Here is a 26729-nt window from a genome sequence, read left to right on the forward strand (position 1 = left end):
GTTCCATAGTTGGCAGGGTTTGTTAACTCAATCACCTATTCACCTCCAGGTATACTGTACATGGATGACCTGTGCACAAGGTTTTAATGGAACTTAGTTATGTGAACATTAGTTATAATATTCTAGCATACTTATCCAATAAAAGGCTCCAAGATCTAGTACCAAAACACCTTATAATAACAACAAAACCTTAAATTGGTAATGAAAATTCATATTGTTTATCAACACCCCCAATTTGTTTTTTAAACTCCTACATCTATTCCAGGTTGGGATGTAGCTTAAATTTTATTTAAGTAGAAAGTGGGGTTACATGCGGGGGTGGGGTGGGTGGGCCCAGTGGGGGATTTAGAACCTCACCCCTGAGCCTTGATTGTAGGCTATTGACTGTAAGTTTGTCTGATTTAGAGATCCAACAGAATGAGTTTTCACCCTGGATATCAAAGATCTTGTCTATCATGTCTGATAACATAGCTGCTAAGGATGCATACATCTGACCCTTGTGCATCCTCCCCTCAATAAGGGGTAGAGATTCAGCTCCTTCCAAGTAAATAGTGCCAATCAGTCCAGGATGCAACATCTGATAACATAGCTGCTCTCTGTGGATAAAGATCCTACCACAGAAGGTCAAGGATTACCTAAAGAACAAGTCTCAAACTTAATTTGATGGAGCTCTTTCTGTGAGGAACGGGAACCAAACCATTACTTCCACTCTGTGAGGATGCAATCTAATAATTATGATCCGTCTATTATTATTGAGTCTAGAACAGATCTCCAATGGCTGTATGTTGTTGATTACTTCTAGAGCTGTCAATGGATCGGGTTGGGTCCAGGTTTGCATAAACCGAGCCCAACCTCATTAGTAAATATGCAGAACCAGTTCTGAATTTGATCCTATAGAGTCTGTAATTGGGCTATCAGGTCTGAACCATAAGATTCAATTATAATTGAAAACTATACTCCTGTCCTGCAATTTGACAATCATCATCATCGAAGCCTTATTCCAACTATATGGGATCGGCTACATGAATCTTGTTTGGATACCTTACTATTTGGACTTGTTCCCTGGAAAATCTTTCTTCTTTAGTTGTGAGATACTGTTTCTAAGTGTCTAGAAAGATTCTGGATTCTTTTTTTTTTTTTTTTTTTGCTTGGAAAACTGTTGTTATTTGTCTAGTTGTGGACTCAGCTTCACTATTGTTACACTGTTGAACTATGAACTGCTTGTTAAAATGGATGAAAAGATTAATGTTATTCCTGTAATGTTCAATGGAAATAACTACAGCATGTCGAAGTTCCACTTTAATTTTTTTTGTTGAGGGAAAAGTTTTAGAAGGCTACCTGAATGGTAAGACCATAAGGTTACTAAAACCTGAAGAAACTGATGTGAAGGCTTTTCAGCAATGAAATCTTGACAATGAGAAGTCAGTTTCCTAAATTCTGAGCTCTATAAAGACCCATTTTGTTGTTCGTATGAGAAGAATGAAATCCGCATATGCCATGTATGCATATCTAAAGAAAGTTTACTACTAGTCAAGCATGTCCAGACAATAGAGTTTGAAATTGTTGCTTGTTGCCAAGGGGACAGGAGAATGCAAGAGTACCATGCCAAATTTCTGAACTTATGGGCTGAGTTGAGTTAGTCCACATTGATCCTTCGGATTCTGCTGAGTGTGTCAAGTACCTTCAAACACATTTTGAGAAACGAAAGGTACATCAATTTCTAATGAGACTCAAACCTGAATATGAAATAATCAGGTCTAATTTTTTGAGCAGAGGTACCCTTCCAAAATTGGGCTTAGTGATGGGTGAACTACTTATGGAGGAGACTAGACTTTCGACTATTACGGAACTTGATGGAAAGCTAGCTAATACTGGGGTTAATACTGCTTTCATTGCACATGGAATTAGGAAACCAACCATAAGGATGTCTCAATGGTTCAATGCTACAAGTGTAAAGGATTTGGCCATATTGTTTTGCCTTGTAAGAAGAAAAATGTGTACTTACTGTAAGCAGCATGGTCACATTGTTCTGGATTGCTCTGTTTGACCAGCTAAGGGTGTTCAAAAGAAGTACCATCATCGTACATATCAGGTGCTTGAGGGCCAGGCTTCTGACATCACTTCTACTAAGTCAGATTGTTCTATTAAAGGTAAGTCATCTACACCTATGGATGAAGAGAAAATTCGGCAAATGGTATCCTTTGTTATCTCTTCTGCTTTCTTTGCTATTGGCTTATTTGGTGAGTTTTCAGCTATTGTTCCCCTTTTTCTATTTGGATTATTGATTATGGAACTAATAATCATATGACCGAAGCATACCTTGAACCCTCAAGTAATTATACTAAAATCCATCATAAACATATTATTATTGCCAATGATGAAAAATTAAGCATCATTGGTAGTAATGGTTTGTCCTTTAAGCTTTCACACTCTTCTTCCTTTTCCCTTACCAAGACCTTATCTGTCACCAATCTCTCTGTTAGTGTCAAATAAGTAGGGGTATTTCTGTCTTTATACTTATGTTTATGTGCTGATGTGTAAGATTATGTTAGATTTAGTGTCCCTTACTTATGTAGGGGCACATGTGTCTTTTCCATAATATAAGTAATATAAATCAATTCTGGCCGAATGGGAGAGTGATCTTTTTCTCTCATTCGAACCAGTTCTTTCTCTTACTTTCTTCTCTTCTCTTCTCTTCTCTTCTCTTCTCTCTCTCTCTCTCTCTCTCTCTCTCTCTCTTTCTCTTCATTCTTGACTATTATCAGCTTAATAGGATTCAAGGGCAGGCTGAATCCTAATATGGTATCAGAGCATAACTGAGCAAATCAGACCTGCCCAGAATTCTGTTCTCTGCGCACCCAGTCGAAGGTTTTCTCTTGGTCTATTCGCCATCTGTTGGAGATAAGGGAAAGGGCTGAAAAGGAGTGGTCGCCCTCTTCCCTTGGAGGTTTCTATGCCTCCAGTTGTGTTGTTTGTGGTTGGTTGCTATGTTTTCTAAGAAGCCCTCCCCTAATCGATGAAGAGAAGAGGGCTGATTCGTATGGTGTAGTGGATGTCTTGTGTGGTCTGATTTCCGGGTGATTAGATAAGAGATTTCTATGCAATTTCGTGTTGTGAATCAAATCATAAGTCTGTTTCAGATCGTATGGTGGGATTTCAGATTGTAGTGTGCTATGGTTTATGGTTTCTTTCAGTGTGATTCGAAAGGGGAGTGGTCTTCAAACAGTGTGGTGAGTGTTCAGGTAGTCGTGGGGTAGGGTTTGTGGTGTAAAGAGTGCAATTTTCAGCAGTACTAAGTGTTGAAACTAGTGTGTTCAGTGTGTGGTGTGGTCTAGTGTGCAGTGTGCTGAATTCAGCTATGGGAGACAGTAGTGATAGCAAGACTAATGTGATGGCCCCTACTAATTACCTGAATGTTCAAATGACCTCCATTAAACTAAATGGAGAAAATTATGTACCCTGGGCTAAACCTGTAGAAGTTTTTCTTAAGGCAAAGAAGAAGGTGAAACACATAAGGGAAGAAACCCTCTACCGATTCTCATGAGTATGATGACTGGGAACAAGAAGATACACAGATTATCACATGGTTATGGAATAGTATGGAACCCAAGATTAGTGTAAACTTCATGTTTCTTGACACTGCCAAAGAAGTGTGGGGTCATGCTAAGTTGTATTCGGGTCAAAACAATACAACCGGAGTATATCAGCTGTATCAGGAATACTTTAATCTACAGTAGGGTAATCAGAGTCTTAAGGAGTATTATGCTAGTATGAGAAACATCCGTAATGAGTTGAATGTTTATCACCCCCTCACTTCTGATGTCAAAATTCAGCAACAGAGAGAACAACTTGATGTAACTCAACTTTTTGTGGGGTTGAGATCTGAGTATGAACCAGTGCGGGCCCTGCTACTAGGAGGATCAGCTCTCCCTTCCTTAGAAGAAGTGTTTGCTCGAGTTAGGAAGATTTCCATTGGATCTACCGAGAACACTAGTGTTTCCAATAGATCAGCCTTTGCAGTATCAAGGGGTCATGGTGTTAGAGGTGGAGCTCAGTTTGGCCGTAGTGGTAGCAGTGGACCGGTATATGGTATATGGCCGGAGTGGTGGTGGTGGTCATACTAGAGGTTGAGATTCAAGGAGAGCCCGTGACCGAGGATGTAGTTCAAGTCCGAGGAGGTGCACACTGTGGTATGGATGGACATGCAATTAATTATTTCTATGACTTGCATTGTCCACCTTCAACTTGGACCAATCTTGCCATGACTAGTGACTTTAGCTTCAAACAAGCGAGTCGTTCAGCTAATTAGATACTGCCTACATTCACAGGTGTTTCCGGGAAGGAGATGATGAGTGTTCCCCGTGATGAGTAAGAGGGGTTTGCTCAGGCCACATCTCAGTAGAACACGACCACTCTAGCACACTCAGGTATGGCTTGTCTGGCATCCACACCCAATCCCTGGATTATTGACCTAGGAGCCTCCGATCACATGATTGGAACTCCAGGTGTGTTTTCTTCCCTCTCTCATTGCTCAACATCACAATCTGTCACCCTTGCTAATGCCTCCACATCCTCCATTTGTGGGGTTGGCAATGTTAACATGACCCTTTTACCTTTATCCTCAGTTCTGTATGCCACTAAGTTTCCATTTGACCTTATGTCAGTTAGTAAGTTGACAAAGTCTCTTAATTTCTCTATTACTTTTTACCCTTCATGTATTTTTCAGGATCTCAAGATGAGGATGAAGATTGGTGGAGGGCATGAAGCCGATGGATTGTATTATCTTGACGGTGGTGGAAGAACGTCAACAACTCTCCAGTCATCTCTCTCTCCTCTCCAATGGCACTATTGATTTGGTCATCCTTCACTGAAAGTTTTGAAGTCTTTGACTCCTTCGTTGAGCCATCTTTCTGTTTTGGATTGTGAGTCATGTCAGTTGGGGAAACATCATTGTGCTCCCTTTAGTCCTAGGGTTGGTAACCGTATGTCGAGTCCTTTTTCTTTGGTTCATTTAGATGTTTGGGGTCCTTATAAAGTAATGTCATACAATGGATTTAGATATTTTGTCATTTTTGTTGATGATTATTCAATGATGACGTGGCTCTATTTAATGAAAGAAATGAGTGAATTGTTTACCATTTTCCAAAAACTTTATGCTGAGATTCACAACCAATTTGGTATTCACATTAAAATTTTTCGTTTCGATAATGGCCATGAATATTTTTCTTCATCATTTCAAGAATACTTGGACCAATATGGCATTATCCATTAGACTTCATGTACCTACACCCCACAACAAAATGGAGTGGTTGAGAGATTGAATCGTCATCTTTTGGAAACAGCTCGATCTCTCATGCATCACATGAATGTCCCCAAACCCTTTTGGAGTGATGCGGTGCTTCTTGCTTCTTGATTAACCAGATGCCCAGGTCTATTCTTGATGGTCATTCTCCATTCACCACTTTGTTCCATACCTTGTCTCCGTTTCCTCTTTCTCCTCGGGTTTTTGGGTGTGTCTGCTTCGTGTATAATCCAGGCCCAGGAAGGGACAAATTAGATGCACAATCCGTTAAGCGCATCTTCCTTGGCTATTCTCGGACTTAGAAAGGGTATAAATGTTATCATCCTAGCTCTTGATGTTCTTTTGTGTGTGTTGATGTTACCTTCTTTGAGTCTACTCCGTTTTTCTTGGGGTCCAGTGATGTTTCTTCCTCCTCATCACCTCCTTCCCTTCCTCTTCCAGTTGTGGGTTCCGTTCCTCTTGTTCCAGTTGTGACCAAGTCCTTGCCTCCGGTGCCACCACCTGTTGAGCGGCCACGTATCCTCAAGTGTATACACATTGCACACATGTAAGTCTCCTCCAGTTCCATCATCGTCAACAGATTCGACAGTTGTCCCCACACCAACCTCATCCCCAGTATCTGACCTTGATCTTCCCATTGTTGTGTGGAAAGGTAAGTGCAGTTGTACCCTTCACCCTATTTCTAATTATGTTTCTCTCACTCACCTTTCTGCTTCCCATCGCCAGCTTATCACCTTGTTGTCTTCTGTTGTTGTCCCTAAGGATGTCCAAGAATCCCTTGCCTCTCCAGGATGGCATCGTGCAATGGAAGAAGAACTCTCAGGTTTAACTCATAATCATACATGGGACCTCACTCCTCTTCCTCCTGGTAAGCAGGCTGTTAAGGGCCCATATTTCTTTCCAATAAAAGCATCCACAACACAAGTTGTTGGATGTAAGTAGGTTTATACCGTTAAGTACTTACCTGATGGTAGTGTAGAGCGATTGAAAGCTAGACCGGTTGCCAAAGGGTACTCCCAAACCTATGGTATTAATTACATAGGGACATTTTCCCCAGTTGCTAAGATTGGTTCAGTTTGTGTTGTGATCTCTCTTGCTGCTATGTATGATTGGCCCCTCAATCAGCTTGATATCAAGAATGCTTTCTTGCATGATAATCTGCTTGAGGAGGTCTATATGGAGCAACCACCAGGGTTTGTTGCTTAGGGGAAGGACGGTAAGGTGTGCAGACTAAAGAAGGCCATTTATGGGCTTAAACAGTCTCCTCGAACATGGTTTGGTAGGTTCAGTGAGGTGGTAAAGAAGTTTGGTATGAAACAGTGCCAAGTTGACCATTCAGTCTTCAGCCATGCCTCTCAGGCAAGAAAGATCCTATTGGTGGTGTATGTAGATGATATTGTTATTATCGGAAATGATAAAATTGGCATTGATAGGTTAAAGGCTTTTCTGCAAGAACATTTCCAGACAAAGGACCTTGGTAAGTTGAAATATTTCTTGGGAATAGAAGTAGCAAGGTCTAAGCATGGTATTAACTTGTGTCAGAGGAAATATGTCATTGATTTGCTGGAAGAAACAAGTTTGTTAGGTGTTAAACCAGCTGAAACACCTATGGAAATAAACACTAACTTGTGTCATTGATTTGCTGGAAAACTCTAGCAGATACCGGCGGCTTGTAGGTAAATTGAACTACCTAACCATTACTCGGCCAGATATTTCATTTGTAGCTAGTGTGGTAAGTCAGTTCATGCAGAATCCTTTGGTTCCACATTGGGATGCGGTTCTAAGGATTGTGAGGTATTTAAAGGGGGCTCCTGGTCGTGGTTTGATATACAAGAGTGGTGGAAAACTTTAAATAGAAGGATATATTGATGCTGACTAAGCTGGTTCTATGTTTGATAGGAGATCTACCACAGGCTATTACACTTTTCTTGGGGGTAATCTGGTGACATGGAAAAGTAAGAAACAGACAGTTGTGGCAAGAAGCAGTGCAGAGGCAGAATATAGAACTATGGCACATACTACTTGTGAATTAGTGTGGTTGAAGAACCTTCTACAGGAGATGGGATACACTGTTGACACTCCAATGAAGCTCTACTGTGACAATTAGGTTGTAGTTCATATTTCTTCTAATCCGGTGTTTCATGAGAGAACCAAGCACATGGAGGTTGATTGTCACTTTGTGAGAGAGAAGGTGCTGAGTGGAGTGATAGATACTACATATGTTAACACAGGGAACCAGAGTGGGCAGACTTGTTTACTAAAGGGTTGAGTCGGGGAAGAGTGGACTACATATGTAATAAGCTGGGATTGTATGATATATATTCTCCAGTTTGAGGGGGAGTGTTAGTGTCGAATAAGTAGGGGTATTTTTGTCCTTATATTTATGTTTATGTGCTGATGTGTAAGATTATGTTAGATTTAGTGTCCCTTACTTAAGTAGGGGCACATGTGTCTTTTCCATAATATAAGAAGGTTCAAAGTATTGATACGATACGCATTTCGGCTGTATCATATCGGTACTTAGAAAAGGCCGATACACACTTTTTTTTTTTAGTTTTTTTTTTCGAAGTTTGGTTTTTTAGGAAGCTTACAAGATGTTTTTTATTATTAAAAAAAGTTAGGGGTCCAAGACACTTGGAAATAGGCACTTAGGACCATATCTTTTGAAAAAGATACGATACGATACGCCCGATACGAGGCGTATCGTATTGATACTTTGAACCTTGAATATAAGTAATATAAATCAATTCTGGTCGAATGGGAGAGTGATCTTTTTCTCTCATTCGAACCAGTTATTTCTCTCCCTTTCTTCTCTTCTCTTCTTTCTCTCTCTCTCTCTCTCTCTCTCTCTTCATTCTTCTTGACTGTTATCAGCTTAATAGGATTCAAGGGCAGGCCGAATCCTAATACTCTCTATAGACCTTATTTTGGTAGTTCAACTTGTTAATGAAGGTTATATTCTTACCTTTTCTTCTTATGGTTGCTTGATTTAGGAACAATGCACTGGGAAGGTAAAAGGGGAGGAGCGTAGGGCCACCTATTTGCATTGGAGTTCAAGAAGTCTCTTACTACCAAGTCATCAGCCTATTTTAGCTCGTCCTCATTTAGTTCCTTTTTTGGTCAAAGAAACAATGTTTTGGATTTGTGGTTAAATTAAAGCTTTTGTTTGACTATAGTTTTATAAGAAACAAAATTCCTACTTTGCAAACTTTTGATACGTCATGTGTTTCTTGTTGTTTGAGTAAGAATTGTACTTTGGCCTTTTCTCCCAAGTCTACACATGTTACTTTACTATTTAATATTATACATACTAATGTTTGGACTTATATTCTCGTTTAGGGTACAAGTATTTTGCATTGTTTATTGATGATTGCACTAGGGACACATGGATTTATTTTCTTCAGCACAAATCAGAAGTTTTTCCAACATTTTGGTTATTTCACATGCACCATTGTATGAGTTTGGTTTCAATCTTGTGTACGTATCCTTTGCTTAGATTTAGGGGAGAGTATACTGGTGGAGACTTTCCATCTTATTTGAAAATTAGTGGTATACAAGTTCAATGAAGCTGTCCAAATACTCCCTAGAAAAATGGTATGGCCGAGCGTAAGAATGGACATGTTCTCAGTGTTGTGAGGACCTTATTACATGAGTCGCATGCACCTTCTTTTTGGGTGGAGGTAGCTTATATTCTTGTGTTTTTATCAACTACATTCCTTCTTTTGTACATCTCCCTTCTCATGAGCGCTCAAAATTGTTTGCTCGGTCTGCTATTTGTGCCTTTATGGGCTACAGTTCTGACCACAAGGGATTTAATGTTATGATCCATCCATCCATTGTATTTGTATCTCTCTCGTAATGTTGTTTTTCTTGAACACATATTTCTTTGTTAGGATTGATAGATTATTTTCTCCATCAATTTTTATCTTGTATGACTTTGATTCATAGGATACCTCCTCTTCAGTGGCTGTGAAGGATCTTGTCTTCTATCGCAAGCAATTGCATACCCCAATCTCTACATCTACAACCCCCTTTCTTGCCGATTAAAATCATCCCATAATTGTGCCTGCAAGTGATACTCCTCTTGTTTCAAATGCCTCTCTTGCTTCTATTCCTCTTCGTCATTCTACTCGCATTTCTAAACCCCCTAACTTCTATGGTTTCCTTTGAAACCATAGTTCCTTGTATATTGTCTTATCCTCTACAAATATTCCCCATACCTACCAGCAAATCAGTAGCAACCCTCTACAAATATTCCTTTCAAACCATGTTTCGCATGAGAATAGCACTTGGGATCTTGTGCCAGCACCCTTAAATGCCTTTATTATTGGGAGTCGATGGGTCTACACCATCAAATTGAAACCTAATGGCTCCTTAGATTGATACAAAGCTCACCTTGTTGCCCAGGGGTATATGCAAGAAAATGGTACTTGTAGAAACCACGATGTGGTCCCCACCTCTTTCTATTGTACTCACATACAACTACTAGTTATTTAAGTGTCAGTCCACAATTAGTTGTTAGTCTTTTATTACGACTTTAGTCTTTTGGTCTTTTATTAGGACTTTAATTTTGCCATGTAAGTAGTCTTATCCTTACTTCAGAATTAATATAAATAGAAAGAGGGGGGCGGCAGATTAAGCATCCTCTTCTTTTCTGAAATCCTTCCTTCGAAATCTTCTTCTCTTCTTTTCTCTTCCTCCTCTCATTATCTCCTCTCATCCTCTTAATTTTCTGTTGATTATACACTACAGCTTGGGCGGTCAGTAGTCTCATACGACTACATGGTATCAGAGCCAACCTAGGAAATCTTATGATAGTTTGACATGGCCGGCCGCATAAGAATTTCCTAGGGTTAGAAAATTTCCAGCAAAAGGGACCATCGGTTGAGTCTTGGAGATTGTTGGTGAAGCATCAGAGGATGATCAGCAATCAGGAAGAGTCAGAAGGAAGAACCCTCAAGATTAGGGTTTAGACTTATCTTTGAAGGTTGCGGCTAGAGTTTTGCTGAAATAAGTCAATCTTTTCTATTAAAAGGATTACCTTTTTTGGTTATTTCGAAGGTTTGACTAAAAGTGTTTTCCTCCTGAACTGTTCTTGATACATTAAAAGAATAGTTTTTTGGTTACTTTAAGAGGTGCGGCTGAACTGGTTGTAGGTCCAAGATTCTAGTTTCTTGATTGTCGCCAATTCTAGGGTTGTAGTTAGTTTCAGTCTTGCACTCTCAGCCCTGCACTCCAAGTTGTACTTGGAAGGTTATCTTTTTTAGGTGGATTGTCGACCTAGAAGGATAAAGTAGGTTCGGTTTTAAAGAATGGAGTTTAAGAGTCAAGGGGAACACTATTTAGGGGCTGGTGATGCAGGTAGCATACCTAAGAATAGTTTTCAGATTACCACTGTAAAATTTGATGGGACAAACTACCTAGAGTGGGCCCAATCAGCCATGATGGCTATTGGGGGTAGAGGAAAGCTAAGTTATTTACTGGGAGATGTCAAGGAACCAGCCAAAGATGACCAAATATATACCAAATGGTTTCAGGAGAACTATTTGGTTATGACCTGGCTGTGTAACTCCATGCAATCACATATCAACTGAAATTATTTATGGGCAAAAACAGCTAAAGAAATTTGGGATATCATGAAAGAAACCTACTCCCAACCCCTCAATTTTGCTAGGGCCTCTGAGCTAAAATGTAAGGTAAATAACCTTAAGCAAGGAGAGAAGCCAGTCTCAGTTTATTTTTCCACATTGAAATCCTTGTGGCATGAGATTGATCACTTAGAAACAATTGAGTGGGAAAGCCAGAAGGATTCATAGACCTACAGAAAGCAGGTTGAAACTAATAGGGTATTTGAGTTTCTAGCAGATCTGAATTCTGAGTATGGCATTCTGAGACAACAACTTCTAACAAGAGAAAGTGTGACTCTATCACAAGCTTACTTTCTAGTGCACAGTGAAGAAAGTAGAAGGAAAGTTATGTTACAGCATTCGCCACTTGAATCAGCCTTGGCAACAACTAAACCCAAGTTTGGGGGGGATAAGGAGAGGTATGAAGAAGGAAGACAAGGACCTAATATGTGAACATTACAAGAAACCTAAGCATACCAAAGAAACCTGTTGGAAGTTACATCATCATCTAGTTCCCGCAAAGCTCAGGAACAAAAAGGGGAATGCTAATACAGTTGTTACTACTGATTGTGCAACCTCATCAGGCACAAGAGCAGCACCACTAGACACTCTAGCTGTTGTCCGAGCTGCCTTGACTTAATTGGAAATTGGTAATTCAGCATCATCATCTCAGCTAGTCACAACATCAGCTCCTCCCACATCAACATTTGCTCATTCAGGTACACGGGCCTCAACTTATCATGCTTCAGCTCCAGGTAACATTGAACATTGTTGGGTAATAGACTCAAGTGCATCTAATCATATGACTGGTTTGCCTTCACTATTTACTACCTATCACTTATCCTCTGGTAAAGACAAGGTGTCTATTGCTGATGGATCACTTGTTCCCATTTCTGGCAAGGGAGACATCAAGTTGTCTAGTGACATCAAGTAACTTAGCACCAAGTTACTGAGCACCAATTTGCTCAGTAACCTTTTTCCTGATCGATGTGTTTTTCTTGGAGACAAGGAAGGTGATTGGGACTGGTTGTGGGACATATGGAATCTATCTGCTTGGAGGAAGTTCACAGTGGGACGGTAGTGAAGTTAGAGGGTCTTTTGATTCTCAGTCTATTGGTCAAGACATGCTTTGGCATAACCGATTGGGTCATTTAACCCTTAGGTCTTTGAAAAGCTTGTTTCCTAGTTTATTTGAATCTATCCAGATGTCCAGTTTAAAGTGTGGAAGTTGTGAGCTTGCAAAGCATTGTAGAACAACCTATTCATTAAGTAATAAGAGAAGTAGCGTTCCTTTTGGCATTGTGCATACCGATGTTTGGGGACCATATCACATCACTTCTATGGGGGGATATAGATACTTCTTGTTGTTTTTTTATGACTGTACCCGGTTTTCTTGGGTATACTTAATGCGTTCTCGAGATGAAGTCCCTACCCTAACCCAGACTTTTCATTAGATGATTTTAACCCAGTTTGGGGTAAAAATCAAAATTTTTAGATTCGATAATGCGAGAGTATTTTTAGAACATCACTAGCCTCTTACTTTCTTGATCATGAGATCATCCATCAGAGTACCTACCCTCATACCCCTTAGCAGAATGGGGTGGCTGAGAGAAAGAATAGGCACATATTGGAAGTAGCTAGAAGTATCATATTCAACTCCAATGTGCCTATACATTTCTGGGGAGATGCTATTCTCACAACTATGTATCTCATCAACTGAATTCCTTCACGGGTTCTTGACATGAAACCCCCATTCACTCTTTTATATCCTGATAAAGAGTTATTTTCTATCCCCCTTAAAACCTTTGGTTGTACTTGCTTTGTGCAAACTCTTGGCCCTCGCTATTCCAAATTTGACCCTAAAGCCTCAAAATGTATTTTCCTTGGTTATGCACAAACTCAAAAGGGATATTGCTGCTACGAACCTACTTTAGGAAAAAGATTTGTATCCATGGATGTTACTTTCTTTGAGGATGTATCTTATTACTCTAGGGTTTCTTCTCAGGGGAAGAGTAGTACGGTTGGGGTTAACACATCAGAAGTCCCTTTACTTATTCCATTGAGTGAAGAGGAGTGTAATGGGGAGGGTTGTCAAAAATGTCAGGATTTGAGAGTTTATCACAAACGGTGGAGGCAGGTTGATTTCGGTCATCAACAGTCCAAGCCAGCCCCAATTCCTTCTGAAGATTCAAATCCAGGTACTACATCTCTTCCAACTCCCATTACAGATGAGCCTTCTGCTGTTGAGCCTTCTCCATCTTCTGAGCCCTTACTTCCATTGAATGACCTTGACCTTCCCATTGCAGTCCGTAAAGGCAAACGCCATTGCACCTCATCCACAACCCATTGTATCTCACAATTCTTGTCCTATGATCATCTGTCTCCCTCTTATAAGTCATTTCTTGCATCAATTGTTGATATTCCCATTCCCATTCCCAGAACAGTGCAAGAAGCTCTGACCATTCTTGAATGGAAAGATGCAATGAAGGTAGAAATGGATGCCCTTCTGAGAAACAATACCTGGGAGCTAGTTGATCAACCCAAAGGGAAGAAACCTGTTGAATGTAGATGGGTGTTTACTGTGAAACATAATGTTGATGGTTCCATTGAAAGGTGTAAGGCCTAGTTAGTTGCAAAGGGATTTACTCAGACTTATGGTATAGATTACTTGGAGATTTTTGCACTAGTAGCAAAAATGACCACCATCAGAGTGTTATTATCTCTTGCAACCGGTTACTCTTGGCCCTTGTTCCAAATGGATGTTAAAAATGCCTTCCTCAATGGAAACTTGCAAGAAGTGTACATGTAGCTACCTCCTGGCTTTTATAGTACAGAGATAGGTAAGAAGATCTATCGGTTGAATAAAGCTTTGTATGGACTAAAACAGTCCCCTAGAGCTTGGTTTGATAGATTCAGACAAGCCCTTGAAAAGTTTGGCTATGTGCAGGCTCAATCAGATCACACTTTGTTTATTAAGAAAGTGGATACTTCCTTGACTCTACTTGTTGTATATGTGGATGACATTGTAGTAACAGGGAGTGAAAACAACGAAATTGAGTCTCTTAAGAAACTTCTCCATCAAGAATTTGAGGTAAAGGACCTGAGAGAGCTACGATATTTCTTGGGTATTGAGGTAGCTCGGTCCAAGCATGGAATCTTTGTTTCTCAAAGGAAGTATGTCATTGATTTGTTAGAAGAAACAGGAAAGTTGGGTGTTAAGCCAACTGATACACCTATTGAAAAGAATCACAAGATTAGTGCAGAAGGTGGAGAGACTCTTGAAGATAAAGCTATGTTCCAAAGATTAGTTGGTAAACTACTATATCTTTGTCTTACATGACCAAACATCAGTTATGCCATCAGTGTTGTTAGTTAGTATATGCACTCTCCCAGAACTACCCACCTACTTGCTGTTGAGAGGATATTGGCATATTTAAAGAGGTGTCCAGGCAGAGGTGTACTATTTAAGGATAATAATCACATGAAGATAGAAGTTTACACAGATGCAGATTGGGCCGGTTGTGTTGATGATAGAATGTCTACCTCTGAATATTGTGCCTTTGTAGGAGGTAACCTTGTTTCTTGGAGGAGTAAGAAACAAAATGTTGTTTCTCGTTTCAGTGCTGAAGCTGAATATCGGTCCATGGAAAATGGTGTGGCTGAAATACTATGGTTGAAATCACTGTTGATGAATTGGGTATTACCTATGAGAAACTTCTAATGTTGTATTGTGATAATCAGGCTACTATTAATATAGCTCATAACTCGGTACAACATGACAGAACTAAGCACATTGAAGTCGATCGACATTTTATTAGGGAAAGGGTTGCATCTCAAGAAGTCTGTCTTCCATATATCAACTCCAACATGCAGCTCGTTGATTTTCTCACCAAGGCAGTTTCAAAGATGAAGTTAGAAGCAGATCTATGCAAGTTGGAAATGATAAATATAATTCCCAATTTGAGGGGCAGTGTAGAAACCACTAATGTGGTCCCCACCTCTTTCTATTGTAAGTAAATTTGTTTTACAAAAAATATTGTTATCTAAAAAATTCCATGGATTCGGATCCTCGTGGGCAACCTGTCCCTATTAGGGATCAAGGATGGAGGACAAATTTTATCCCCATCAGGGATTGGGGACAGGGACAAGGATTAATTTCAGAATTGGGGTCAGGGATGGGGAATATGACCTCCACCCCGTTGCCATTCCTATTATCAACTGAATGTGAAGAAGGCTATTCTTCATGGCCAACTAAAGGTGACAATGTATATGAAACATCCTAGGTATTGTAGTGACCCCTCTCTTGTCTATAGATTGAAGAAGTTTCTATATGGTCTAAAACAGGCTCCCAAACTTGGTTCAAAAAATTCAGTGATATCTTTGTTGCTACCGGTTATAGCCAGAGTTTTTCTTATTATTCTCTCTTTGTTCATAGAAGATCTCAAGGCATCACAATCCTCCTCTTGTACATTGATGATATGTTGTTGACTGGGGATGATGAAGATGCAATTAAAGAACTTAAATCCCTTCTTCATAGTTTGTTCCATATGAAGGACTTGGGTATCAAAATGAATGAATTGAAGAGAATCTAAAACAAGGTTTCAAGGGTGTCAAAATGAATGAATCAATCCCCACCCCCAAAGAGCCTTTATTATATTATGCATAATTGCAAATAAATGAATAAAATACAATACAATAGGACTATTATAATGGAATACATCAATACTCTCTACACTCCCCCTCAAATTGTTGTGAAGTCATAAGCAATAGTTTGCTCGCAAGAAAGAGATGTCTTGCTCCCGTGATGGCCTTAGTAATTGTGTCAACAATTTGCATATCTGAGGCCACATGAGGAAGTGAAATAGAACCAACAAGAAATAGGTCTCTAATAAAGTGACAATCCACTTCAATATGTTTAGCTCTTTTGTGAAAAAATAATGGATTTGAGGCAACCTTGATATGATAGCATTGGTGTTATCATATGTACAATTATCAATCTGGGTCTTAAACGGTTTTGAACAACCAAGACTATTCTTGACCCAATTATAATCTGGACACATAATACGGACCCAGACTATATAATTGGGACAATTTGGTTTGGGTCTTTCGGGTTGGCTTAACCCATTAACAGCCCAAATTACTTCTATAGTATCCAACTCCATCATGTGTAGAAGGCACCTTATACCCCGTCCCTGGCACTAAGGCCTCACTCGTTTTTTGGGTGGTGGCGGGTAAGTTGGTGGGTCCCATGGAAAAGAAATAATCCCGTCTTCATATTTTGGTATTAGTTGGTCTCACAGAAAAGAACGATTACCAAGCAGCTCATTTACCTGGGCAAGTAATGCCCTCTTGAGACTTAGGTAAATCACTTACCCTTCTGCACAGAAACTTGCTAATACATTATGAGACAATATTGTCCTTTCAATAGTCACTTTTTGGATAAAACAGTCATTGTACAACTTTACTTGGGGATAAAAGAACACTGGTCAATGCACTTATCCTGGTAAGTGTTTCCTAGGAAACAGTTGCCTAGATAAGTGCATTTATCCAAGTAAATGACTTACTAAGATGCAAATGAGGCCTAAGAGGAAAAGAGTAAGGTACACTCCCTTCACCCTCTTAGAAATCAGGGAAACACAGTGATCGTCAAAAGCAAGGAAAACTAAAATATACCTAGTACCATCTAAGTTCTTTTGTGATCCACATAAACTTAAAACTAACTCTGTTTCCCTCTTATAATTTGTTATGGAAAAAGAAAATAACCTTTATGGTGCTTATATCCTTATCTGTTAGCTTTAGGTTTGTTTTAGTTGATGATTGTTTTGCAATGCTAGTAAATGAAATTGTGCTCCTGTTTACCTGGGATATTATATTTAAAATGTGCTGCAGATTACTGTTGAAAAGACAGTTTTGGAGCAGAACAATAGTCGATATGAACTTCAAGGTGAATACGTGTTGCCTGGCACACGGGATCGACACCCAACAGGTAAAGAGAGGAGTGGCTTGTTGAAGAGGGCAATGGCTGGGCAATTGGGTAGCGTGATATCTTCCATGGGAAGGTGGCGGATGAGGCTTGAAGTCCCTAGAGCTGAAGTTGCTGAAATGCTTCCCCTTTTACGACTTCTTTCTCGAAGTACAGATCCTGCTGTTCGCTCCAGATCAAAGGTTTTGATTAACTACAATTCATAGAAAGTATTTTATTATGTAATAGAAGCCAACGCATGGAACCCTGTACAAATAAGACAGACACTTGGAAACTCAATATTCTGAAACCACCATTACAATAGTATTGTGATGTGAAAAATATTATTAATTCTATGATCATAAATGTGCACTACAAATTCCTGCTTGAGAATCTCGAAATTCAGGCTCTGCAGGGTTTAAACATGCATATCCAGTTTTACAATGTAGTTTAAGGGGGAAAAAAAAAACTTTGACCAGATGAAAATGGGAATAAAGAAAAAAATCAGAACAACAATGGCAATTAAAACTTTTGCTTCCCAAACAGCTTCTACAAATCCAATTGGCATAATATCTACCCAGATGAAAATGAATGTGTTGAAATACAAGTTCAGATGAACATGTCCAATACACGAAAGTGATTTTTTAAGGTCTTGGTTTGGATCCTTTCCAAAAATAGGCATTGATTTGATGACCTATCTGTTTAAAGTAAAATGTAGTTGGTGCATGGGTACCAATATACTTTGTATCAAAACAAAAAGTTCACAAACTGTATACAACTGAGAATGAAGTAAGTGCAAAGGATAAAAGATAACTACCCCTCTTCCTCCAACTTGACAGAGGCCTAGAAGCCACAAATATACAGGAATATCCCAAAACCCATGGTAAAAAATAATAATAATGATAATAGCACTCCAGAGAGGTTATCTCAACTCTTATGCTTCATGGTCGGTGCATAACATCATCATGATCATCATGGACAATTTATTATGATGTTGGTTTCTCTTGTTCTAAATAGTTGATTGTGAGTATTGCTGTTGCCATTTTATACATGCATACATCCTTTGATTTGAAACTAAGTAGGCTGTTTTTTTAGTTTTCTAATTTTTCATCATGGTTTAAAATAAACAGGTATAGTCTTCCCTTTCATGATGTTGTATGGTATGAAATCCAAATTTTGGCATCATGATCAACTATGTTGCATATTATTTTTACATCTTATAAAACCTAACTGCTTAAAATAAGGGCAGCCCAGTGCATGAGACTCCTGTAAATGCGGGGTCTGCAGAGGGACAGATGTATGCAACCTTACCCCTGCAGATACGCAGAGAGGCTGTTTCCAAGATCTGAACCCTGGTTTCCCAGGTTGTAGTGGATGCCTCACTGCTTGTTATACAAAATTTGGTTGTTGTCTTGTTTTAAAGCTGCCAGTTTCAATATTCTACTATGTATTCTTCAGTGTCTCAAAGAAAGAATGCACTTTTTTTTTCTTTTAGCATGCTACAAATTTTGATTCTGTCTGTTGTGCTGTCACTTCATTGCAGGATCTTTTTATACAAAGTTTGCAGTCTGTAGGATTGTATGCTGAAAGTCTTCGAGATCTGCTTGAGGTATTTCATGTCAAAAGTAAATTATACACTGTTTTGCTTATGCAGAATTACTTTGTTATTTGCCCTCATGTTGATATTTGAACTGTACTAGAAACATTCTATGAATCATTTTGTTTCAGTTTGTCTTTGAGTTGTTTTGCTTTGAAAATAAAATAGGTGTATCTACAGGTAGTACGGGGGCATTATGCTCCATCAGATGAAGTGATTCTTGAAGAGATAACTCTTCCAGGTTTAGCTGAACTTAAAGGTCGCTGGAATGGCTCTCTTGATGCTAGTGGTGGGGGCAATGGAGACACAATGGTAAACAATTGCATCTCTTGTGTAGGATAAAGCATTTATGCTAGGGGTGGGGGCAATAAAAACATCACCTTTGATTTTATTTTTTCCCCTTTTGATCAGTAATAAAATAACTTTTATTAAATCAAAATAAGCTTATACAATAGATATACACAAAATATTTTTTACCGTGTCCTTCACCAGTACACTTGGCACATAGAAGTATTTGGGTATCATAGGTTTTGACCTTTCATTTTTTTTTTTCAGCATTAGTGTTTTGACCTGGTGTGCTTTAGGTAATGAAGGTGCCGCTATTGGATTTCCTTATTCCAAAACATAGATAAAATGTTTGGTTATACCAAACTAAAATTATAAATTTTCTAACCAGACAATAGAAATTTGCCTATGCACTATGTTTTTCTTTCTTTGTTTTCTTTTTTTTTTTTTTTGACTCCAAACCATTCAAAGAATCACAATTGATTTAGGATGCATCTTTGTTTAATATTGTGAACTCTAGAGTCAAACATGTCATGAACTCAAATCAAGGATTACCCCTTCATCACTAAAATCTTAGAGGGAGAGAGTAAGAGAGAGGGAGGGACAAAACCATGGCAGATACTCTTAGAATGGTAGTCATCAACAAGTAGATCTGCCTTGTCTATTCCATTTCTATTTTAAGCAGGATCACTAGGTTGAAGGAGTGCCAAACCATTGCTTGCTGTCAATCCTCTCTTCATCATCCTCATAACTAAACCTTTCATCTCTAATGGTAAACTTTTCTTCTCAATTACAATGATCCAGTTACTGAAACTTATTGGAATATTCAACTGCTTGATTATGTCCCATTACAAAGATACTCCCAGCTTCTCGCATAGCCCAACAGTTCCTTAAATTGACTGTGTCCTTATCTTTATTATGATTAAATTCCTCAGTCCTAACCAACCTCCTGAGTTTATATTTTGTCAACCTCTCAGGAGAAGTTGGTTTCAACAAGGTGTCATTCTTGATCCCACATTCTTCATCATCAACACAATTTGTTATCTATAGCAATGCAAGCATCATCCAAACCCACTAACTGCCTCCAACATACAGGTGATGGCTTCTCCTTCATCCTGATGACTGTCTGAGGCAAGTAATTTAGAGGGTTAGATACGATGTATCTTCCTGATGCAAAAACAGTTTAAATTTTCAACTATTTGAAGCAGTATTTGCTTCAAACTTTCAACTAATTAACAATGTTAGATTTTAACGAATAGATGTTGGTTGCTCAACAAGAGCTGAACTATGAGCTGTCCAACAGGGGTTGAAGTTGGGCATATCTCTCAATTTCAGAAATATAATGGTGGAAGGAAACTCCTGAGAAGTACTGTAGCAGTGTGATGGCTAAAGAACAATTGTCAATATTTATGACAATATAGACATATTATGAGGGAACTGAAAGTTATCTTCAGATGGATCCAAAGATCAGCAAACAGTTTGGCCAACACAATGGCCAAACAACAGTGAATACTGACTAGGAATCAGCTTTTCTGGTTGGCTATTTCATAATGTTTGTCATTAATTGAAACGAAAGGGGGTTGGGTGGCAGACGTTAACCTAACAAAGAAGAGGTGTTTTGCAATTTTATGTATATACTTAATTCTTTATTTTGCAATCAACATAATTTTGACAGTTACCAATGCGGAAAGAATGTCATGTTTTTACTTATAATTATTTTGTTCTCTTTTTATCTGTAACTGGAAGGAGCATTGTATTAATCTAAAGCATGGATGTAAAAACTAACAAAGCCCCAAGACTTATGATAAAAAAGAAATCCAGGGCTGTCTGCTTACACATTGGATTTCCAATACAGAATATATGGAAAAAAAAAAACTCAATTTTCTAAATGAGTACTCCATTAATAAAGACTCAGCCCATTCAACATCCTAAATGTTGCCAGCGACCTAAACATGGACTATTGAACTTTCTTCTTTACCTTATGACAAACTTCTTGGATTCTGATAAGAGTGTGTTTTGTGAAATAATACACATGGCAAATGCTTATATTTGTGGGTTTGTGAAGGAATATTTGAACATTGCTTTTTTGATGTCTTCCTATAAGATAAAATTACTGCATCATTTATAGATTAAGAAGAGATTTCATCAATACCTTTTTCTTGCCTTCTTTTCTCAGGTTCTTTATTTCCTTTGTTAATTGACTAAATTTGGCCTAATATCTATGTTTCTCAGGCAGATTTTGACTTTCATGGAGAAGATTGGGAGTGGGGAACATACAAAACTCAACGTGTTCTGGCAGTTGGTGCATATAGCAACGATGATGGTCTACGCCTTGAGAAAATGTTTATCCAAAGAGATAATGCCACTATCCATGCGGATGGAACTTTATTTGGGCCAAAAACTAACCTTCATTTTGCTGTCCTGAATTTCCCTGTTGATCTTGTCCCCACTCTGGTTCAGGTTATAGAATCTTCAGCTTCTGATGCTATACATTCTTTGCGACAATTTTTGACACCCATTAAAGGTATATTACACATGGAAGGGGATCTTAGAGGAAATCTTGCAAAGCCAGAATGTGATGTACAAGTAAGGCTCCTTGATGGTGCTGTTGGTGGTATAGATCTTGGACGAGCTGAAATTGTTGCTTCCCTAACCTCAACCAGTCGTTTTCTTTTCAATGCCAACTTTGAGCCTATTATCCAAAGTGGTCATGTACATATTCAAGGAAGTGTTCCTGTAGCTTCTATTCAAAACAACATGTTGGAAGAAGAGAAAGAAATGGATAAAGACAGATCGGTTTGGGTACCTGGTTGGGCAAAGGAAAAGGTAAAAAGTTCTGGTGATGAAATCAATGAAAAAAAGGCCTCTAGAGATAGAAATGAAGAAGGTTGGGATGTTCAGCTGGCAGAAAGCCTCAAAGGTTTAAACTGGAACATATTAGATGTTGGAGATGTTAGGGTTGATGCAGATATTAAAGATGGGGGTATGATGTTGTTAACAGCTTTGTGTCCCTATGCCAAATGGCTTCATGGCAATGCTGATATTATGCTCCAGGTAGGTCAAGTTGATGAAAGTTCTTTAATGTGCTTAGTTTGCCACATTTTTAAAATTTAGTACATAAGATATTAGAGTGAGTTTATGTGGTTGATCAGATTTACTATTTTGAGATTTGTGATCTTTTTGAAAATAGGTCAGAGGTACAGTTGAACAGCCAGTTCTTGATGGCTATGCGTCATTCCACAGGGCATCTGTAACCTCACCTGTACTAAGAAAACCACTTACGAACTTTGGGGGTACAGTTCATGTGAAATCTAATAGATTGTGCATAAGTTCCTTGGAAAGCAGAGTTAGCAGAAGGGGAAAGGTAACTATAAGAGGAAATTTGCCACTTAGAACTAGTGAATCATTCCCTGGTGATAGAATTGATTTGAAATGTGAAGTTTTGGAAGTACGGGCAAAAAATATCTTAAGGTATGGTTTCTTTCTTTCCAACATTTGAACCTTATAAGAAATATTTAAATTACCCTTTTTGCAGACCTATTTCCCACTTGTTGATTAAATATTGAACGATTAATACCGATACTCATTTCTTATTTCATAACTTTTTTCTACTGTCTTTTAACCATGATGTTTTTTTGTTTGCCATCTTAATGATGTTTCCTTTTCTTTGAAAACATGTTTTCCACATTTATTGTAATATGCAATGAATGTGCATGTGTGTGCATGGGAAAGAGAGAACCATCTAACTTGTCTTAAATCACAGTGGTCAGGTTGACAGCCAAATACAAATAACTGGTTCGATCTTGCAACCAAATATTTCTGGAATGATTAAATTGAGCCATGGAGAAGCATATTTACCCCATGATAAGGGTAGTGGAGCTGCTGGTATGAATAGATTGACATCAACCCGCTCAAGTTTCCCAAGTAGCACTTACAACCGAATGGCTGCTTCTAGACATGTTTCACAGTTTTTCAGTTCAGAACCTACTTCAAGCACCAAATTTACTCAATCATCAGGTAATGTATGATTCTAGATACAGTGGGAAGCAAAAGGGTTTTGAGTAACAGGTGTAGGAACCCTCTTGGCACAACTCATCTGACACTGGTCACATGCAAAGTAATCACATCCATTCAGACTCATACTCCCTACCCCATTAATTGCAGCCTTCAAGATTTTGGTTCTTATAAAAAAGTAAAGAGAAAGGATAGCTCCTTTTACCATGTCACAGAGGGCTATTTACTAAAATTTAGTACTGAGGTCATGAAATGTGGGCAAGCCATCTAGATCTCCTACCCACAGGACCCTACAGCTGTACATTAGGAACATCTCCCTATGAATGGTAACATGTAAATGCGGAAAATGTTCTCAATATACAGCTGTAGTGTCCTGTGAGCAGGTGCAGGTAGGATCGTTGTGAGTGGGAGACCCAAGCTTGTGGACAAGTAGGAGCCTCTTGAAGAACCACTCTAAGCTTCTGCACAAGGAATTCCAAAGCCTTTGGGATAGGGAGGGGGTGGTCCTGAACTGCTGTTGTAGAACTTTTTAGTCAACCTGAGTGTGATAGTAACTTCTTACCTTAATATTAAAAGCATGGTAGAATTCAAATCTTTGCCATGTGAGAGTGGCCAGTCAACTAAAGTCATCATGCATAGTTGTTAATGGTCCTTATGTAAATTGTTCATGAAACTGGTGCAGTTTTATTATTCAATAATTTAACTGACGGATATGAGCGTAAATGCTAGCTGAAGTTATAGTGTATAGGGGATTTCATCATTCCAATGACTTAAATATTATGATAAATGCCCAAATGGCTTTGGATGCAATGGATCACTATCTGGTATTTGAAATATGTGGAGACACAACCTGAATAAATTACAATTTTTCCTTGCAACTCAAACACTGGACTGCAGGATCCATTCATTTTTCTTGGCAAGCTTCTAAAATGGACCTCAATGTATTTATCCTCATCTAGCTACCAATTCAGAGCATCTAACAAATCAGTGACTTGTATTGAGCAGTTACAAGTAAACAAGCTGAAGTTGAAAAGGAAATGGAGGATGCAACAAGCAAGCCAAAATTTGATGTTCGCCTCAATGACCTGAAACTTCTACTTGGACCGGAGTTGAGGATAGTATATCCTCTGATTTTGAACTTTTCTGTTAGTGGAGAAGTTGAGATAAATGGCATGGCTCATCCTAAATGGATAAAACCTAAAGGAATTTTAACATTTGAGAATGGTGATGTCAACCTTGTCGCTACACAGGTGAGGTGAATTTGATGTTTTCTATTTGTTCTCTTGTAATTCAAAGTTTGCATGCTTTGATTAGACTTTTCTATTTTTAATTTCAGGTTAGACTTAAACGGGAGCATCTAAATGTAGCAAAATTTGAGCCTGATCTGGGGCTAGACCCTATTCTAGACCTAGCTTTGGTTGGTTCAGAATGGCAATTCAGGATCCAGAGTAGAGCCAGTAATTGGCAGGATAATTTGGTAGTGACCTCAACACGCTCTGTTGAACAAGACGTCCTCTCACCTACTGAGGTACTAAATTTATTTGTGCAGTTTTCTTCTAGTATGTTTGTCAATCTAGTCTCTTTTTTTGGTAGGAATGTACATCTAGTCTTTGAATGTATCTATAAAACTCCTACAAGGTATACTTTCATCATATTCTGCAGTGTTTAGCTTAACTGAGATTTCTGGTGTAGTTTCATACAGAACCTATGCATAATACTACATCCTAATTAAAGTTGTCGGATTGTTTTGCAATGAACTGACATCTTTGTTTATCCTATCTGCTCAGGCTGCTAGAGTCTTTGAGAGTCAACTGGCACAGTCTATCTTGGAAGGTGATGGTCAACTTGCATTCAATAAGCTTGCTGCTGCAACACTAGAAAGCCTAATGCCAAAAATAGAAGGAAAGTGGGAAATTGGACAGGCTAGGTGGAGGGTACTCTCTGCACCACAGATCCCTAGTTTGCTCTCTGCTGATCCTACAGTTGATCCAGTCAAATTGTTCCAAAATACTATTTTTGTTACTGAAGTTGAAGTCCAGCTTGGAAAACGCCTCCAGGTATGTTTGATGCAAGTCTTTCATTTTTTAAATCCTTGTTTGATGCAATTCAGTAAGTTTTTCAAAAGAAAATAAACCATGAAATTTGATTTTAAGATCTGGGACCATGGTTTAAAATGCCTCTAATTCCCCTAATATTTCCATTTCCATGGGTAGTGACACAAAATTTTACTGGAATCAACATTTTCCCAATGAACACTACCAGAACTATGTGGAGTACAAGAGATGATTTCCACAACATATTTTCATTTCCACTTCCATGGGTAGCTACATGAAATTTTACTAGAATCGACACATTCCCTAGTGAATACTACTAGTACTATGTGGAGTACAAGAGATAGTATTATAACATAAGTTGGTGACAATATTGTAGACATGTGAAGTAATATAGTCTCCACCTAATTTACATGATTACAACTTCGAGCTAGCTCAATATTCATTTCAAACATGAAGTTAAATATTAGTTTTTGTTTGTGTAGTAGATTTTTTGGTTGATCTATTACAACCATGTACATTTTCTATGAATTCAAATTTTGCTTTATCTCATTCTATCATGAATCTCTGAATGGTTTACAGGGCAACTTCAGAACATATTCTTTTGTCTATAACCTTAGTTTTTTAGCTTTATTTAGTGATTTGGAACAAGATAATAATTTAAAAAGGTGTGCCTATGCTTTTATCATTTAATAAAATACCATTTTATGTTTTGCATATTTTACGATGTTTCCACCATGTCTATACTTTTTACAATATTTCCGACATTTCTGACGTGTTATATTTGGATGACCAACATTTGCACTGACATCGACCTTTTAAACCTTGTCTGGGACTTCCAAGATTGTCCAGAAATTTCATATGCTTGATGTCCTCCAAGGGATTTCTTGGGCATAACATTAAATTGATCATATGATCCTCACATTTACCATCATGTTCTTGGAGATAGTTTACACTGTACTGGTTGCATGATGAGAGTTCCCTGATCATGTTTGTTGTTGATCTTGGATCTTGTAATCATAGATATGAGTTATTGATGGAAAATTCGATCAACATGATCATCTCTATGTAATGCTATAATACAATTCTGCTTCAACCACTTCCTTTCTTTCTTGGTTTGTTTTCCAGGCCTCTGTTGTTAGACAGATGAAGGACTCAGAGATGGCGATGCAGTTTACCCTAATCTACCAGCTTACAAGTCGCCTTCGTGTTCTACTGCAATCTGCTCCTTCTAAACGTCTACTTTTTGAGTATTCTGCTACATCTCAAGACTGATTTTCATAGTGCCATCCGAGCCAATTGACATTCTCTATGGGGCGGATTGATCCTTAGAAGGTAGACACTGGCATGGTGATCACTGGTATAATGTACTACATGTCAATTCATTCTTCTGTTATATTTTCTCCTTTTTAATTTTAAATCAAATGTAAAGTCATGTGTAAATATATTTCATTATTTCTTATCAATAAAAAATCGTTTTTCTCAGAAATAAGTGAACTTGTACACAATGCATCAAAGGCCCAGCTTTCTAACATCAGCATCATGTAGATAGTTTAAGCTTGTAAGCCCCTAATGTTATTTGTCACTTGGCTATTCAAATATTTTCTCTAAATATGACCTTGTCAAAGTTCATTCATATAGAAATGTCTCTTAACTGGAGAGGAGGATGAAAAGCCTTGCCCCTAAGGAAAATCGTTTTACCAATAATGGCGGCATCTTTTGTTTTTACCACTTGGGTGTACAATGTAGTAAGATGAAAGTAGGTAGTCTTGATGACTACTTGTTAAACCGATTTCATTTTCCCATATAGTGCAACAAGATGATCCCTAATCAGGTGATTTGGATTCTTAATCAAGATTGTGCTTCTGGATTAGTCCATCATTGGGCTGTC

General features: G+C 38.4%; 1 protein-coding gene across 3 annotated transcripts in view; it reads left to right on the plus strand.

Moving 5' to 3' along the window:
* The window catches only part of EMB2410 (embryo defective 2410), an 87637-nt gene extending 61310 nt beyond the window's left edge, over positions 1-26327 (plus strand). For 2 of the 3 annotated variants that reach the window (XM_088974098.1, XM_088974100.1), the window contains 10 exons: positions 16819-17094; positions 18435-18500; positions 18669-18800; positions 21006-21827; positions 21964-22244; positions 22537-22790; positions 23793-24037; positions 24124-24315; positions 24575-24844; positions 25967-26327. In XM_088974098.1, coding sequence (XP_088830224.1) covers positions 16819-17094; positions 18435-18500; positions 18669-18800; positions 21006-21827; positions 21964-22244; positions 22537-22790; positions 23793-24037; positions 24124-24315; positions 24575-24844; positions 25967-26113 — 2685 coding nt within the window. In that variant the 3' untranslated portion in view covers positions 26114-26327. The remainder of the gene's footprint in view (positions 1-16818; positions 17095-18434; positions 18501-18668; positions 18801-21005; positions 21828-21963; positions 22245-22536; positions 22791-23792; positions 24038-24123; positions 24316-24574; positions 24845-25966) is intronic. The other variant, XM_088974099.1, reaches the window with a different exon arrangement.
* The last annotated feature ends 402 nt before the right edge of the window (positions 26328-26729 follow it).

Source organism: Nelumbo lutea, chromosome 2, assembly GCF_056320005.1.
Source record: "Nelumbo lutea isolate HS-2025 chromosome 2, American lotus-T2T, whole genome shotgun sequence".
Classification (NCBI taxonomy): Eukaryota; Viridiplantae; Streptophyta; class Magnoliopsida; order Proteales; family Nelumbonaceae; genus Nelumbo; species Nelumbo lutea.